This window comes from Myripristis murdjan, chromosome 8, assembly GCF_902150065.1.
Source record: "Myripristis murdjan chromosome 8, fMyrMur1.1, whole genome shotgun sequence".
Taxonomy (NCBI): domain Eukaryota; kingdom Metazoa; phylum Chordata; class Actinopteri; order Holocentriformes; family Holocentridae; genus Myripristis; species Myripristis murdjan.
Genome location: NC_043987.1, coordinates 11,437,370 through 11,450,300, shown reverse-complemented (window position 1 = coordinate 11,450,300; position 12,931 = coordinate 11,437,370). Strand labels below are relative to the sequence as shown.

Sequence of the window (12,931 nt, the reverse complement as noted above, 5' to 3'; positions counted from 1 at the left end):
AGCGCTGGTGAGTGACGCAACAAGCTGGAAACTGCCTCTGCTGGCTCCCGTTTATAGCACCCATCACCCCAGGGGGCTTCTCCTACTACTTAGCCCCCCCCTTTCTCATTCTCACCAGTTGCATCACTCATCTGTTTGTTTTTCACAGTCAGATTAAGGTGCTCTGTATGGAGCAATGAATTTGGTGTTACTGTGCCGTTCACTTGTCTAACAACAGTAAACCTCTCTTTCCTGCCAGGATTAATCAGGAGGACTTTGACATTTAATCAGAGGCCTGTAACCGGTTTTCAGGGAGGGTTTATCAAGCCTATCAAGCCTAATGAGACTTGTTTTCTTTCCCTCAGATCGTCATTGACTTGCCCCCACTGTCTGAAACAGAGCAACACCTTTGACCCCTTCCTCTGCATCTCACTCCCCATCCCTCTTCGCCAGACCAGGTGAGCACTGTTGTTTTTAATTCAAAATCAGGTCCCTGGCCCAAATCATTCATAATTCACCTGGACTTTGGACTGAATCGTTCCAGGAAAATAAAAGAGAAAATCTTAAATCAATCACCAGCTAGTGTATTGTGAATCAAATAGAATCTCTGTTAAGGGAACGTAGCTCCAAAGGTCCATTTGTAAGAGCTTTGCCATCACACTTGACATCTGCAGACATTCATTCTGAAAAGCAGTTACAATCTGGAAATCAGGCTTAAAAAGGCTCAAAAGAAGTTTGGCTCAAGCACTCCACTGTAGCATGAGTCCACCTGGAGCTGGACGGTTGGTGTCCCAGAGGACTAGCTGATGGAAAACCCTCTCAGCGACGAGGAACAATGTCACATTTAGCCTCACGTCACAATCGCCACATCACCTCTGTGCCAGGTTGGCTTAGGCCGGTCTGTTCAGGAAATCCTGACATTTTAAAAGAGGGAGACCCCATTCATTCTCTGTTTCACCAAGTCCACCTCTTTCTTTATCTCCTTGGAAGTCTTTTTCTCAAACACGCACACGTACACACACACACTCACTATGTACTTTTGTCAGTCCTTTAGAACTTCCGAACACTGGCTTTCACTTTTATACTGAGAAACACACCCGTAGTACAGTACATTATTCTGGTCTTAACAATTGACAACATAATGAGTAGAAAGGTCCTGTTAAATGGTATTCAACACAAATTAGATACGGCTCTGATACGTTTTTAACTGAAGCTGCCTATAGACAAATTTTGTGCCAATATGTAATATCTGAAAATCTGAAAATTACTCTGCAAAATAGAGTAATAGAATAAGTCTATTTTTAAGGAAATGTATGAACAAACAAAATGAACAGAGTACATTGCCAATACAAAATAAAAAAGATGAAAGAAGACTTTGTTAAAACACATGTATTAAAAATCTTTTTTTTTTTTTTTTTTTAAAGGCTGGAGAAAGGCCTCTTTTTTTTAAGAGGGAAGATGAGTGACGAGCAGGAAAAATTAGTAAGCTTCCAAAAAATGTTGTGCAAGCAAAAGACAAAACGCGATAATGCAATGTCAAACTTTTATTAACACAATGCCGATGTTTCGATTGTGATTTTCATATGCCCTGATGAGTATGAAACAGTCAAAACGTTGGCAGTATATTCCCCTAAGTTAGTTTTCACTTTATTCTAAAATCTAGTTTTTTATTTTTATTTCAGTCAACTAAAATGTTTTTCACACCTAGTTTTAGTTTGGTTTTTTTTGTTGTTGAATTTTAGTTAACTGTAACAACCTTCGACGGAAACAACATTTGTCCTGCCCTTCAACATCACTGACTGGCCCAAATGGTTTTTTAACCAAGATGTCGCAGTTGAATTAGGAAACACCAGCCCACCACTGAATTACTTGAAATTTGTGCAATTCACAGGTTTGGAACCAGGCTAGTCCAACACATTGGTAACCTGTTAAATCGGTGTAACCCTGAAACAGATGTTTCTAGGGCTGGGCAAAGCGATTATTTTTTAAACAATTAATCTAGTGATTATTTTTTCGATTAATTGATTAATCTAACGATTAATTTTTCGATAACCTAAACGATTATTTTTTCAATTATTTTCCCATTATTTGATTAATATTATACTATATATTATACTATTATACTATATACTATATTATGTATATCAATGAAAAAACATTAATTTCTTAACATTTCAATACTTATGTGACTTTTTTTTTAATACAACACTTGCTCTTAAAATCTCCAAATTCCAAAATAAAATTCAAGTAAAAAGAATTAAGTAGTGCAAAATAATGCATTCCCATACTTTAAGGGGCTTTCACATAGCGTGCAGAGTAGGGCGTAGTGCAGAAAAAAAGAAAAAAGCTTGCCTATTGTGGAAAGCAAAAACATCATATATCTCTGCCAGTTTTTAAACACACCTGGTATTCCTAAATTGTTGTTGCTTGGGCTTTTTTAATGAGATCACGGTAGGACTGTAGTCTGGTGTCCCACAGCTCTGCACACAGAGAGACAGCCACAATGATGCTTTTCTCCATTGCTGTTTTGCCGTTCTGCCAAAATCTACCACATTTTTTTCAGATTCCACTATTCTCTCCTATTGGACGCACCGAGGTGTCGTCACAAGTTAAAAAATTTTCAGCTTGGGTGCAGCGTGCATGGCCTTGCACTGCACTCAGCTCTGTGCAGACCGGTGCGTCCTTGCGCCCTGCGATCACATACACAATGAATGGCTGCGCCGGCCGAGGTCTGAGCCTTGCGTGCGCTGTGTGAAAGCCTCATTGGAGGAACGAGTATGCGATTTCTTTGATTGTTAAAACTCTGAGGAGTCACGGGAGTCACTCGCGCTGCTGCTGCTACACGCTGCTGCCATTTTTTTGTTTTGGTCCAACCCATCGATGCACATTTTTCACGTCGACGTATTTACGTAATCGATTATGTCGACACGTCGCCCCAGCCCCAGATGATTCCTCTCCCACTGTCTCTTGCCTGTTCTCCTACATGGAGAAGAGGAGACAGTGGAGTTGAGTTGTTCATCAGTGAAGTGATGGTGCTCCTGTTGTTCACAAGCCTGGATTGAGCTGTCAAACAGTAGAAATGAGCAGCTGTGTCCTCACATGCCACCACTGACACAGCAGGGTGTGCCTGATTAACGCACACACACACACACACACACACACACACACATGCACACACACACATTGTCAACTTCTACCGGACATGTTTGTGTGATTAGAGATGACTGCCTGACGTCAGAAGTAAATCACAGCATCTGTTTGCCATCTTTTTGGGGGGTTTCTACTCTTTCATGCGTTATGGCTCTGAGGAAACGGTGTAGTCTCGCTTCATGATATTTCACTGTCGGAGGCGGCTGACGCAGAGCAGAGTCTCCCGCCTCTCCCAGTGTGTTGATTACTCTTTTATGCTCTGCCCATTATTCCCACCAAAAGGCTCAAGCCGGTCAATTCTTCCCTTTCAGATACAACACTCTTTAAAAGAGTCCATACAACTTCAGCCAACATCCTTTCTAATTTGGGAAATTGCTTTTAAGAGGTTCATTCTAACAAATAGCTTGCCAAGTTGAAAGTACTTAGTCATCCCGTCCTTCCCTGTCACTGTGTGGCTGATGGGAGGGAGAAAACACTTTTGAAGGGGCACACAGAGGAGAAAACAGATGGATTGCCTTTTGGAGCCTTTTTTTCGATATTCCTCCATGTGAAAATATTAGCCTAATTGTGACAAGATCACGACCACAGGCCTTTATACATATTTACTGTTTGTTGCAAAACCAACATTTGCCGCACTCTGCAATCCAAACACTGGGATCTCGTTTATTTGACTAACACCTGTCTCCTGGCAATCATGCACTGTGCAACTTGGACAATTTTGTTTAGAGGACATGTTTTTGAATGTAAGCCAGTAATGCAAAGCCTGCTTTGTGAATGTGAAATAGACATATATCAATATTGCATCTCAGCTGCAGCCAGTAATCAAACTCGTTAACTGCATATAATTCATCAACATGTTACGGCTGTAAAAATTCATAGGAGGTCCCAGTGGGCTTATTGTGATTGACCTAATACTGTGCAATGAGATGGGAAAGAAAAACACACAAAGGGTGTTATTAAGTTGAGTAAATAGCAATCATCGTCTCACATTACCATTGAAATGAAAGTTTTGCCTCCCACAGCAATGCTGGCACACACGCGTTCACACACTGTTTACTGCTTGGAGTTGTTTCTCGGTGCGACTGTTTTCTTTGTCCAGATTGGTATGAAAAAGGTAATTAGTATGAATTGGGAGAATGCCTCCTTGAACAGTGGCTTATTGATTAATGTTGCCTTCGCTGTAGGTCTCCAAGGACCCACAAAGAACCTTGATAATTATGAATCATTCTTTTGATGTTCAGTGTCTCCTATCCAGCCAGCTGAAGGGGAGTAAACTCATCTTGTGCGGTGAATGTACAGATGTTTGTTGTTGTTGTTGTTGTTAGAGTCAGAGAAATTGTGTTAAGGATATAACAAGACGAGGTTCCTAACGGTGGCTGAGCTATCATGGACCTGTGTAGAATGGCTGTATTTTGAAGAATTGTTGGCCATGTTTAATATTATTCTATCACAGTCCCAAGTCACTGTATTCACATGGCCGTCATTTTTCCGTCACTGTCCACCACCCCCACCACCAGATATAAACAATGGCAGACTCAACTGGCAAAAAAATTAAATATACACAAAAACGACACTGTTTGACATTGTTGAGTTCTCAGCCAAGCTGGAGGTCAAACTGCTCCATCGTGAGCTTCACCGTCTGCACGCAACACCCCACGACACTGGAACACACTGACCACCAAGAGGGTGTCGAAAAGGCTGAGTCTGCAAGGGATGCAGATTTTGCCCTTATATAGGGTTGGTCAGTGGCACTTATATATTCTGTATCTGCTGGTTACTAACTACATTAAGCTTGAGTTTAGTGTAGCTTCAGTGATGAGTTGAAAATAATTGAATGAAACATTCCAACCCAGGATGCCATTTTTATGGTTGCAGCATTACATCAAATAGAAAATAGGCATAATTTTATACTTATTTCTCTGTATTTCAGCAGGATGTATTTGGTATCCTTGGCAACATTGGGATCGCCACTAAAATTTTAAATAAAGTTCTGTGGGTTTGAACAACGCTTTACCATGCATTGCGTATTTGCAGGGTCAAAGCAGTGTTCAGGAGGTTTAATCAAGCAGATGCACTGTTTACTGCATTGGTACACGCCTGTGATGGCTGCTTGAAAATTTGCATAAAGTAGGTGAGATGTGTAGGCAGCCACTGACCTGTCCACAGTCCCCTGCAGCCTTTCTGTGCTCGCTCTCATTCTGATGAATGGGAAGCGCCGCAGTACTTTGCCTGCAAATTTCCGTTTCAGTCGGCACTCATCATCCATCTTTCTGCATTTCAAGTCAGTTTTTTTTCCCCTGGTCACATAAACGCACAATTTAAAACCCACTGTGTAGGCTTTTCAGTCTATTTTAATACCAGAATTTTTGTGTGTTTTTGTCAGCCAGACAGTGACACATCTTTTCATGATTGCCTACATTTTTTTCATGTGTCATGAGTTTTTTCATTATTTATCATAGGAGTAGACCCATTCATCTTTTTCATAGTTTGGTTTACACCTTGGTTTTTAGGGCACAGTTCAGTTTGCATAACAATTTAGCTTGAATTATTTTTTAAATTTTAGCATATATAAACAATTCAATACAAAAAGGTGGGGCTTTTGTCAGTGTTCTGTAAAGGTTTACGCAACTTAGCAGCAGAAAGCCTTTATATGTGGCTTGTGAAAGTTTTTAGGCCTAATGTTATCATTTATCAAAAGCTGTGTTGAATGTCCAACATTACAAATGTGTCTGCTTTTATTTTATATCTTGCTCAAAAAAGAACTTAAAAAAATAAAAAGAAAAGAAAATACGGCTCACTATATGTACATGTCGGTGAAACAAGGAAGAAGAATAGTGCTTTTTCTGTTTCAGTACAAAATTAACACCCCTAATTTATATTCACACTCAGCACATATTCATGCTAAAATCAGACCAGTGTGGACATGCATGACATGAGTGTGATACAACCAGTATAAACAGGGAGTGTGACAGACAAACTTCACACCCATCCAAAGAGAAAACACTTGCTAGACTGTATGTATTTGTTCACACACACAGATGTACACCACACAAAAACCGGTTGTGGTTGGACTGTACCCAGAGTCCTTGGCTACAAGTGTAGAGGTTATTCCAAGTTTGTGTGACAGACTGAGACCAGACTTTACACTCAGCAGCATCTGTCCCTGCTGCTGGACGTCCTCTATGCTCACCTGTGACAAAACCTGTGCTCTGGCATCCGCCACTATCGCTCAGCATCTCCATCACTCAGGACCATGCCATTGGATGATACTGCTGCAGTTACCAAAAACTCACCAACTTGTTTTTGTGACTCTTGGAAGTCCTCTGTTTTAATTACCTTAGCTGTGATGTTGTTTTAATGCTCTCAGAAGAGGGAATCTGTTCCTGGCATAGACATAAAAATGCAAAAGGGCGCAGTTGTTGTGATTTGATTGATTTGATTTTGTTTACTTTCTTTTTCAAATGAAATATTTTTATAAGTCTCTTTTATAAGGTTTTCATTTTTAACTCTTCAGGGCAATTTTCTCTTACTCAGATTTATGTATTATGTTAAAGTGTGCATTAATAATATAAACACAGCTAAAATCCCTCTTTTGTCATTATAACTCTCCATTTCTCCATATTACTTCTCTGGGCCACATCCCGACGCTGGCCTCTGGCTACTGCCGCTGAGCCACAGATTCCCACAGGTTCTTGACAGGGTGCATATATCCTCAGTGTGTCGTTATTCAAAGAGTCCATATGTCCCAGCACCCTGCTCTGTCTGCTATGTCTGCACTGCCTCTGGAGAGGTCAGAGCCAAGTGTTCCCTGCTTTTAAAAATGCAATAGAGATTCCATTATTTCACACACATAAAACCCAAGTCCTAATGATCTATTATTAATGTTAAAATGTATTGATTTATTCATGAAAGTCTTCTTTTGTCCCTTCCTGGTCATAGAGGAGGTTGTAGTGGAAATGGCAGAGAACTCATAGCGGAGGTCTTTCTGTCTCTCACCGTCCTTGATTGTGTGTCTCGTCTCTGGCAGGCCGCTGTGTGTGACTCTGGTGTTCAGCACCAAAGGACAGAGGTACCTGCGAATTGGGCTTGCTGTGCCTCTGTTTGGCTCCCTGGCCTGTCTGAGGAGGATGGTGGCTGATGAAGGGAAGATTTCACCCGACCAGGTAATGCACTGTGCTGCACGAATAAAATTAATCAATCAGATGGTTCTCATTTACAGGTATCATCCCTAGGTTTTTTTCTTAAGTTTGTTCTTGAGCAAGGTCCTAAGAAACTTCACAGTGTGTTCTTAAAACACAGATTTTTTTCACGCCTATGTTCTTCTAAAGATCAATCCCGTTGTCCATGTAAATTGTGTGCCAGTTGATCCTCATTAGCATAGATAAATGCGCCGTCAGTCCCCATGAAAGAGAATGAGACTGCAGGGCCGTGTGCACACACAGAAATCACACACAGAAATTTGATCAAGTTGAAAGAAATCCCAAACCAAAACAGATGAAAATCTAAAGAGTGTGGAGCGCCAGAAATTATTTTAAAAAACTTCAGGCTTCAGTAGTTCTGAAATGGACATCCTGCTGTGATATTTAGCAATATCAGTAGTGGATATAAAGTAACACAAAAAGCGATGCATGGGATGCTGTTACTCTTTCAGTGAACGCTGCATTCAGAGAAGAGCACATAACTGATGAAGTAAAAAAAAGAAGAAAAAAAGTTCAAAAATCTCAAATCTGAGGCCAAAAAAACAATTTGAATGAATTAAAGTGTTATTATTTATTCCAAGACCATAATTCTTCATTCAATAATGAGAGTAATTATAAAAAAAAACATTAGAAATGATATTGAATATATATATAATAAATCTAATAAATATTATTGTAAATTAAATACTATAATATTATTTAACTGTAGAACTGCAGAAAGTGCAATAACCAATTATTTTGCACAGACATGTCAGCACTCAGATGTGCTCTTGAGCGTGCGTAGTTTCTGTTCTTACCTAAGAACAAATCCCAAATAAGAAAACATTGATGAATGTCAGAGTCTTAATGAAAGCGTGTATTTCTTCTTAAGGGCGGTTGGTGAACGAGGCCCATTGTTCTGTTTCGTTCAGGTCCAGAAACTGATGGAATTGGGCAGAGCAGCTCACCTCGACTTGACATATTAGTGCTGATTTGTAGATATTTGTCTGACCTTATGTGTATGTCACTGACTTGAATTTAGTCTTGCTCACTTAGCTGAAATATATTAAGCTGGATCTGAGTTTAGCGGGGATAATAGCACAGAAGTTGGTGTTCCATCAAGAGTTCAGGAGTTCACTTTCCCAGAGGTACGAGATTTATAATGGCACAGCAAAGGGAAACCGACTCTCTCTCTCTCTCTCACTCGTGTGTGTGTGTGTGTGTGTGTGTGTGTGTGTGTGTGTGTGTGTGTGTGTGTGTGTGTGTGTGTCTATCTCCAGGTCATCCTGACCGAGATTTACTCCACAGGGTTTCAGCGTTCCTTCTTTGATGAGGAGGATCTGACCAGTGTAGCTGAGAATGACATCATCTATGCCTTCCAGGCTCCGCCCCTTTACATCAGAGGAGGCTCCGCAAGAATCTCAGGTATAGGCGTGGCCCTTACCACTGGAAACTGATAATATTTTGTGTCTTGTTTTAAAAATATGGAAAGCTATTTTCACTTTAACTTCTTTCTGTCATCACTACAGCACCATATGAATGGTCTTTCGCTATTTTAATATGAATAACCATACAAATGTGTAAACAACCAGCCAAATCATACTGTATTTATTTGCTTTGCTAAATTAAATCATAAGGGAATGCATGATATAAGGGGACCTCGGGGAACATATTGGGAAGTAGAACACAGACTTACATTCCTTACTTTGCAGCAACACTCAAGCCAGACGTATTTCTCAACAAATGATGTAAAATCTGTGCCCAGAAGCATTTCAGTGCATACTATCCAGCTGGTCTGTGCTCAGTGGTGTGAACAAATGGGTTGTGCTTTATTGTCCTCCCTGACCAGGGCTGTAAGTGCAGGCTGGGAGTCCCAGCACCCTGTCTACATCACCCTGCTATCTGAAAAATGGGACTTTTAGTGTTTTAATTTATGTTGGTCGATGACCACACAGAGCACTGCTGCCTAGAGGAAGGCCCCCGGACAGTCTGGCTGGCCTGCTTGCAGACAGACTTTAAATCTCTGTGGTTCCTCTCATGCTGGCTGTGCCTACTGGGGCTGATAGGCAGAAACCACATAACTTGTCACCACTCTGTGCAACACAAAATGACTTTTCATTCTCATGCATGTATACATAGAAACTGCAGAAATTGCTGAAATTCTCTTTGACTGGATAAGCTGAAAAGGAACAGTTTATCCAAAAAAGTGAATTTCACTGAATTTCCCGGAAACCAAATGTACTTTAATGGATGAGTTGACGTCTGAGGCTGTCTGGATGGGTAGTTGGCATCTTTCAATGACAATATCACTTGTGAACTTAAACAGCATTTGCTAATGAAACACATATATATTTGTGTATTTGAAATCAATATACACTTGATGATATTAATTACAGGTGAATGCAAGTCATCTGTACCCCCAAAATCTTTCTACCACTTAAAATGGTAAGGGAGAGCCCAATTTTTTATTTTCTTCTTATACAATTTCCTTTTTTAAGAAACGACACAAAATAGATACCAATAAAGCAACATTCGTTTTTTATTGTCTGAATGGAAAATCACGTTCTTCATTTCACTCACTAAAAGGGAGAATTGCAGCTGAAGCACAGAGGTCTGTTTTGTCTCGCTGCTTGCAAGAAAATCAATGCCGTTTAAATCAAGCAAGTATATGAATAAGGTGTGCCATGAAACTATTGGTGCATTAAACAGGCATTTATCACTTTTTCTCTCCCTGCGCAGGAATGATGTGTCATGCTTGCAGACTGTATGGTGCCACAGAAATGTGATCTTTATGTCTCTTTAGCAATTACCAAATCTAAAAGGTTTGATTGCTGCGAGATCCTTAATCAATTATCCATAAACGCTTATATTAAAGTAAAAAGCTTAATCCTGTGGGCTGGAAATGAGATAAAACCTCAGAATACCAAACTCTCACCAGGGGTCTCATTAGAGCTAAGGGTTCGCTCATTAGCCCTTTCATTTGTAATGGTAATGCTAAGGAAAGGTTATCACCATGGATAGCATCCTTAGGCATGTAATTAAACCGCATGTTAAGTGTGGAGCCCATACAGAGACCAGTTCTCAGACCAGTTCCCTGATTGCTTGGCAGATGAAGACCCGATGGCCTAATTGTGGGTAATTAAAGAAAATCTGTGGTGAAATCTGAGGGGAAGGCATTTTATTATGCTTCACCTGGCACGTTTCTGGTCACTTTATTTTACTTGTTGCTTATAACGGGCTGGCTTGATTGATAAAATCGGCATCCATTCATAGAGTTCCAGTGCAGTTGTCGCTCATGGTTCAAACTGAAATTTAAAGCCTCCTGATATGAAGAGCTGTTACAGAGAAGGACAGGTGATCAGTCAAGGGCTGTCAGGACTCTGATAAGGAGAGGTGTGACTGTCAAAGATACAAATCCCGGGCTCGAGCTAAAGGCTCACCAACGGCACGATGACCTTCCCCCTCTCATCGCCCCATCTGAAAATTAATCTCTTCAAGTAGTATCTCACATCACCTTCTCCACACCGAAGACCCCCTCTCCTCTACACACTCTTAATTGCTCTAGAAGATCTCTTCTATTGCTTTCCTTAGCCCTCCTCTCCTGACCTTTTTTAGTGATTTTCTCTTATATAATCGTTCTGTGGTCAAATGGGTCAAAGCGATACGGCCGGGCCACTGTGGCCTCCGCTGCGGGACATATTGTTGATTAAAAACATCAGATGCCTAAAATATAAATGCAGCATTTCTCTGCACATGACAGGTTTCTTAACGCTGACCAGACAGCATGATGTTAATCTCACAAAGGCATTGTTCACAGCTAGACGTGAACTCAAGATGCAGAGTCACGTCATCTCAGTCAGTGTTTCTCAATAATTAAGTCTTTGCTCGAAAACATGTTGCCTGTCATACATAAATGTAAAAGCACATTTTTGGTATGTTTTTTACTAGTATTATGAGAATGTTGAGTCTGTAAAAATGCATAACCTTTTGCCCTGTTGGCGGGACACCAGGCACCTAAGGATGTTGGTCTGAGCACATTTATGCTCCTTGGAGGATGAACCCTTTCAGGTTTGCTAACTTCATGACCTTGCCTCCAGCCCCACCGTCACGTCAAAATGTCAAATTTACACACACGATATCACAAAATGGAGTTAGTGTTTTGCCATGGTATTTAGTAAGTGCATTGATCCCCCCTATAGGACGATTCCTCTTGATTGTGGTGACCATTTGACCTTCCTCTAGTCCAGCACTACTCTCAGGCCACAATCTTTACATCTCAAACTATTTTGGATAGATTGCACATTTATGTTACCCACACGATGAGCTCTGTCAACTTTGGTGACTACATGACCTTTCCTCTCGCGCCACCCTCAGGCCAAGATGCACAAACCCCATTCTCTCAATGTTTGCATTCCTCCGACACACACCAACAGTGGAGGGCTTGCACAAGTTCATTTTAACAATAATAAAATGAAAAAAATAGTAGTTGTGGTTATTAGAATTAATAACCTGCAGCCTCTTGCACCAGCTGTGCATAACTTTGAACGTAGATTACTGTGAACATAAGGGATGGATTTATGTTATGACTTTATAAAAACCAGGTGCACCATATAATTTAGTTCCAACGTAGAGGTACAAGGTGTAAAGTCATTCCTAAATCAACCATTAACACAGCAGAACAACTGCAAAGTCTAAAGAGACATGATTCAGAGGAACAATTTCTACCTATTCACACCGGTTGTGCATTCTCCATCATTGCCTTTTTTTTCTTTTGATGTATGCACAACAGAAGTGGATCAATAAATATATATTTTAAAAAAAAATAGACTGCATCCTTTTGATATGCTTGATGACTTTCTTGATGTCACAAGGAATTTGCAGCTTAGATGACCTAAAGGCTGGTAAAACAACATATGACCTCTAAACAGATTACCAAACCTCTGTTACAAAATTTGACATTCTGCTAGAACACATATATAAGGGTTACAAAGTCATATTAAATTAATAAATAGGTCATATATCTCATGTACGCCAGTTTACGAATGATAGTATAGTTTTATTTCAGTATATCTTTTGTATTTATAGTTTGCGTTATTTCTACATTGGAAGCTCGATGTGGTAATGTCCCATTTCATGAAGGCAGCATCATACAGAGTCACTAACGCTGAGGATGAGATCTCACTGAATGCTACAACGTTGTGGTTACGATGGACTTAGTTAAGGTGTCGTGCTGATGGTGCAGCTGAACAAAGGCAAGACTCACGTCTGAAACTAACTAGTTACAACATAGGATTTTGACTTTGCACTTGCATTCAGAGTTATTCATAGCTGGTGCAACAGGCTGCTGGTCTAATCTACGTCAGTATATTGTAAAGATTGTCTTAACCCGAGTTTGACACCAGTCATGTCTCCCCCCGCCCCCCTTGGTGAGAGGGGTCAGTGGAGAAATTATTAAGTTCTTGTGTCTGTCAGTGGCTCACTGTGTTTTCATTTGCTTCATGTCAGAAGATTAAGTACCAGAGGCTTACAGTAGCTGTCTACATTTTATGAAATGTCACAGTATTTGTCCTGAGTCTCATTGGACATGGAGCATATTTCTCTGAGAGAGAAAGTGAGCTCATGGA

General features: G+C 40.4%; 1 protein-coding gene across 2 annotated transcripts in view; it reads left to right on the top strand.

Moving 5' to 3' along the window:
* usp43b (ubiquitin specific peptidase 43b) overlaps positions 1-12,931 on the top strand; it is an 82,398-nt gene that overhangs the window by 35,853 nt on the left and 33,614 nt on the right. For both annotated transcript variants that reach the window (XM_030058755.1, XM_030058754.1), the window contains exons 4-6: positions 345-437; positions 7,157-7,292; positions 8,588-8,732. In XM_030058755.1, the coding sequence (XP_029914615.1) occupies positions 345-437; positions 7,157-7,292; positions 8,588-8,732 (374 nt within the window). The remainder of the gene's footprint in view (positions 1-344; positions 438-7,156; positions 7,293-8,587; positions 8,733-12,931) is intronic.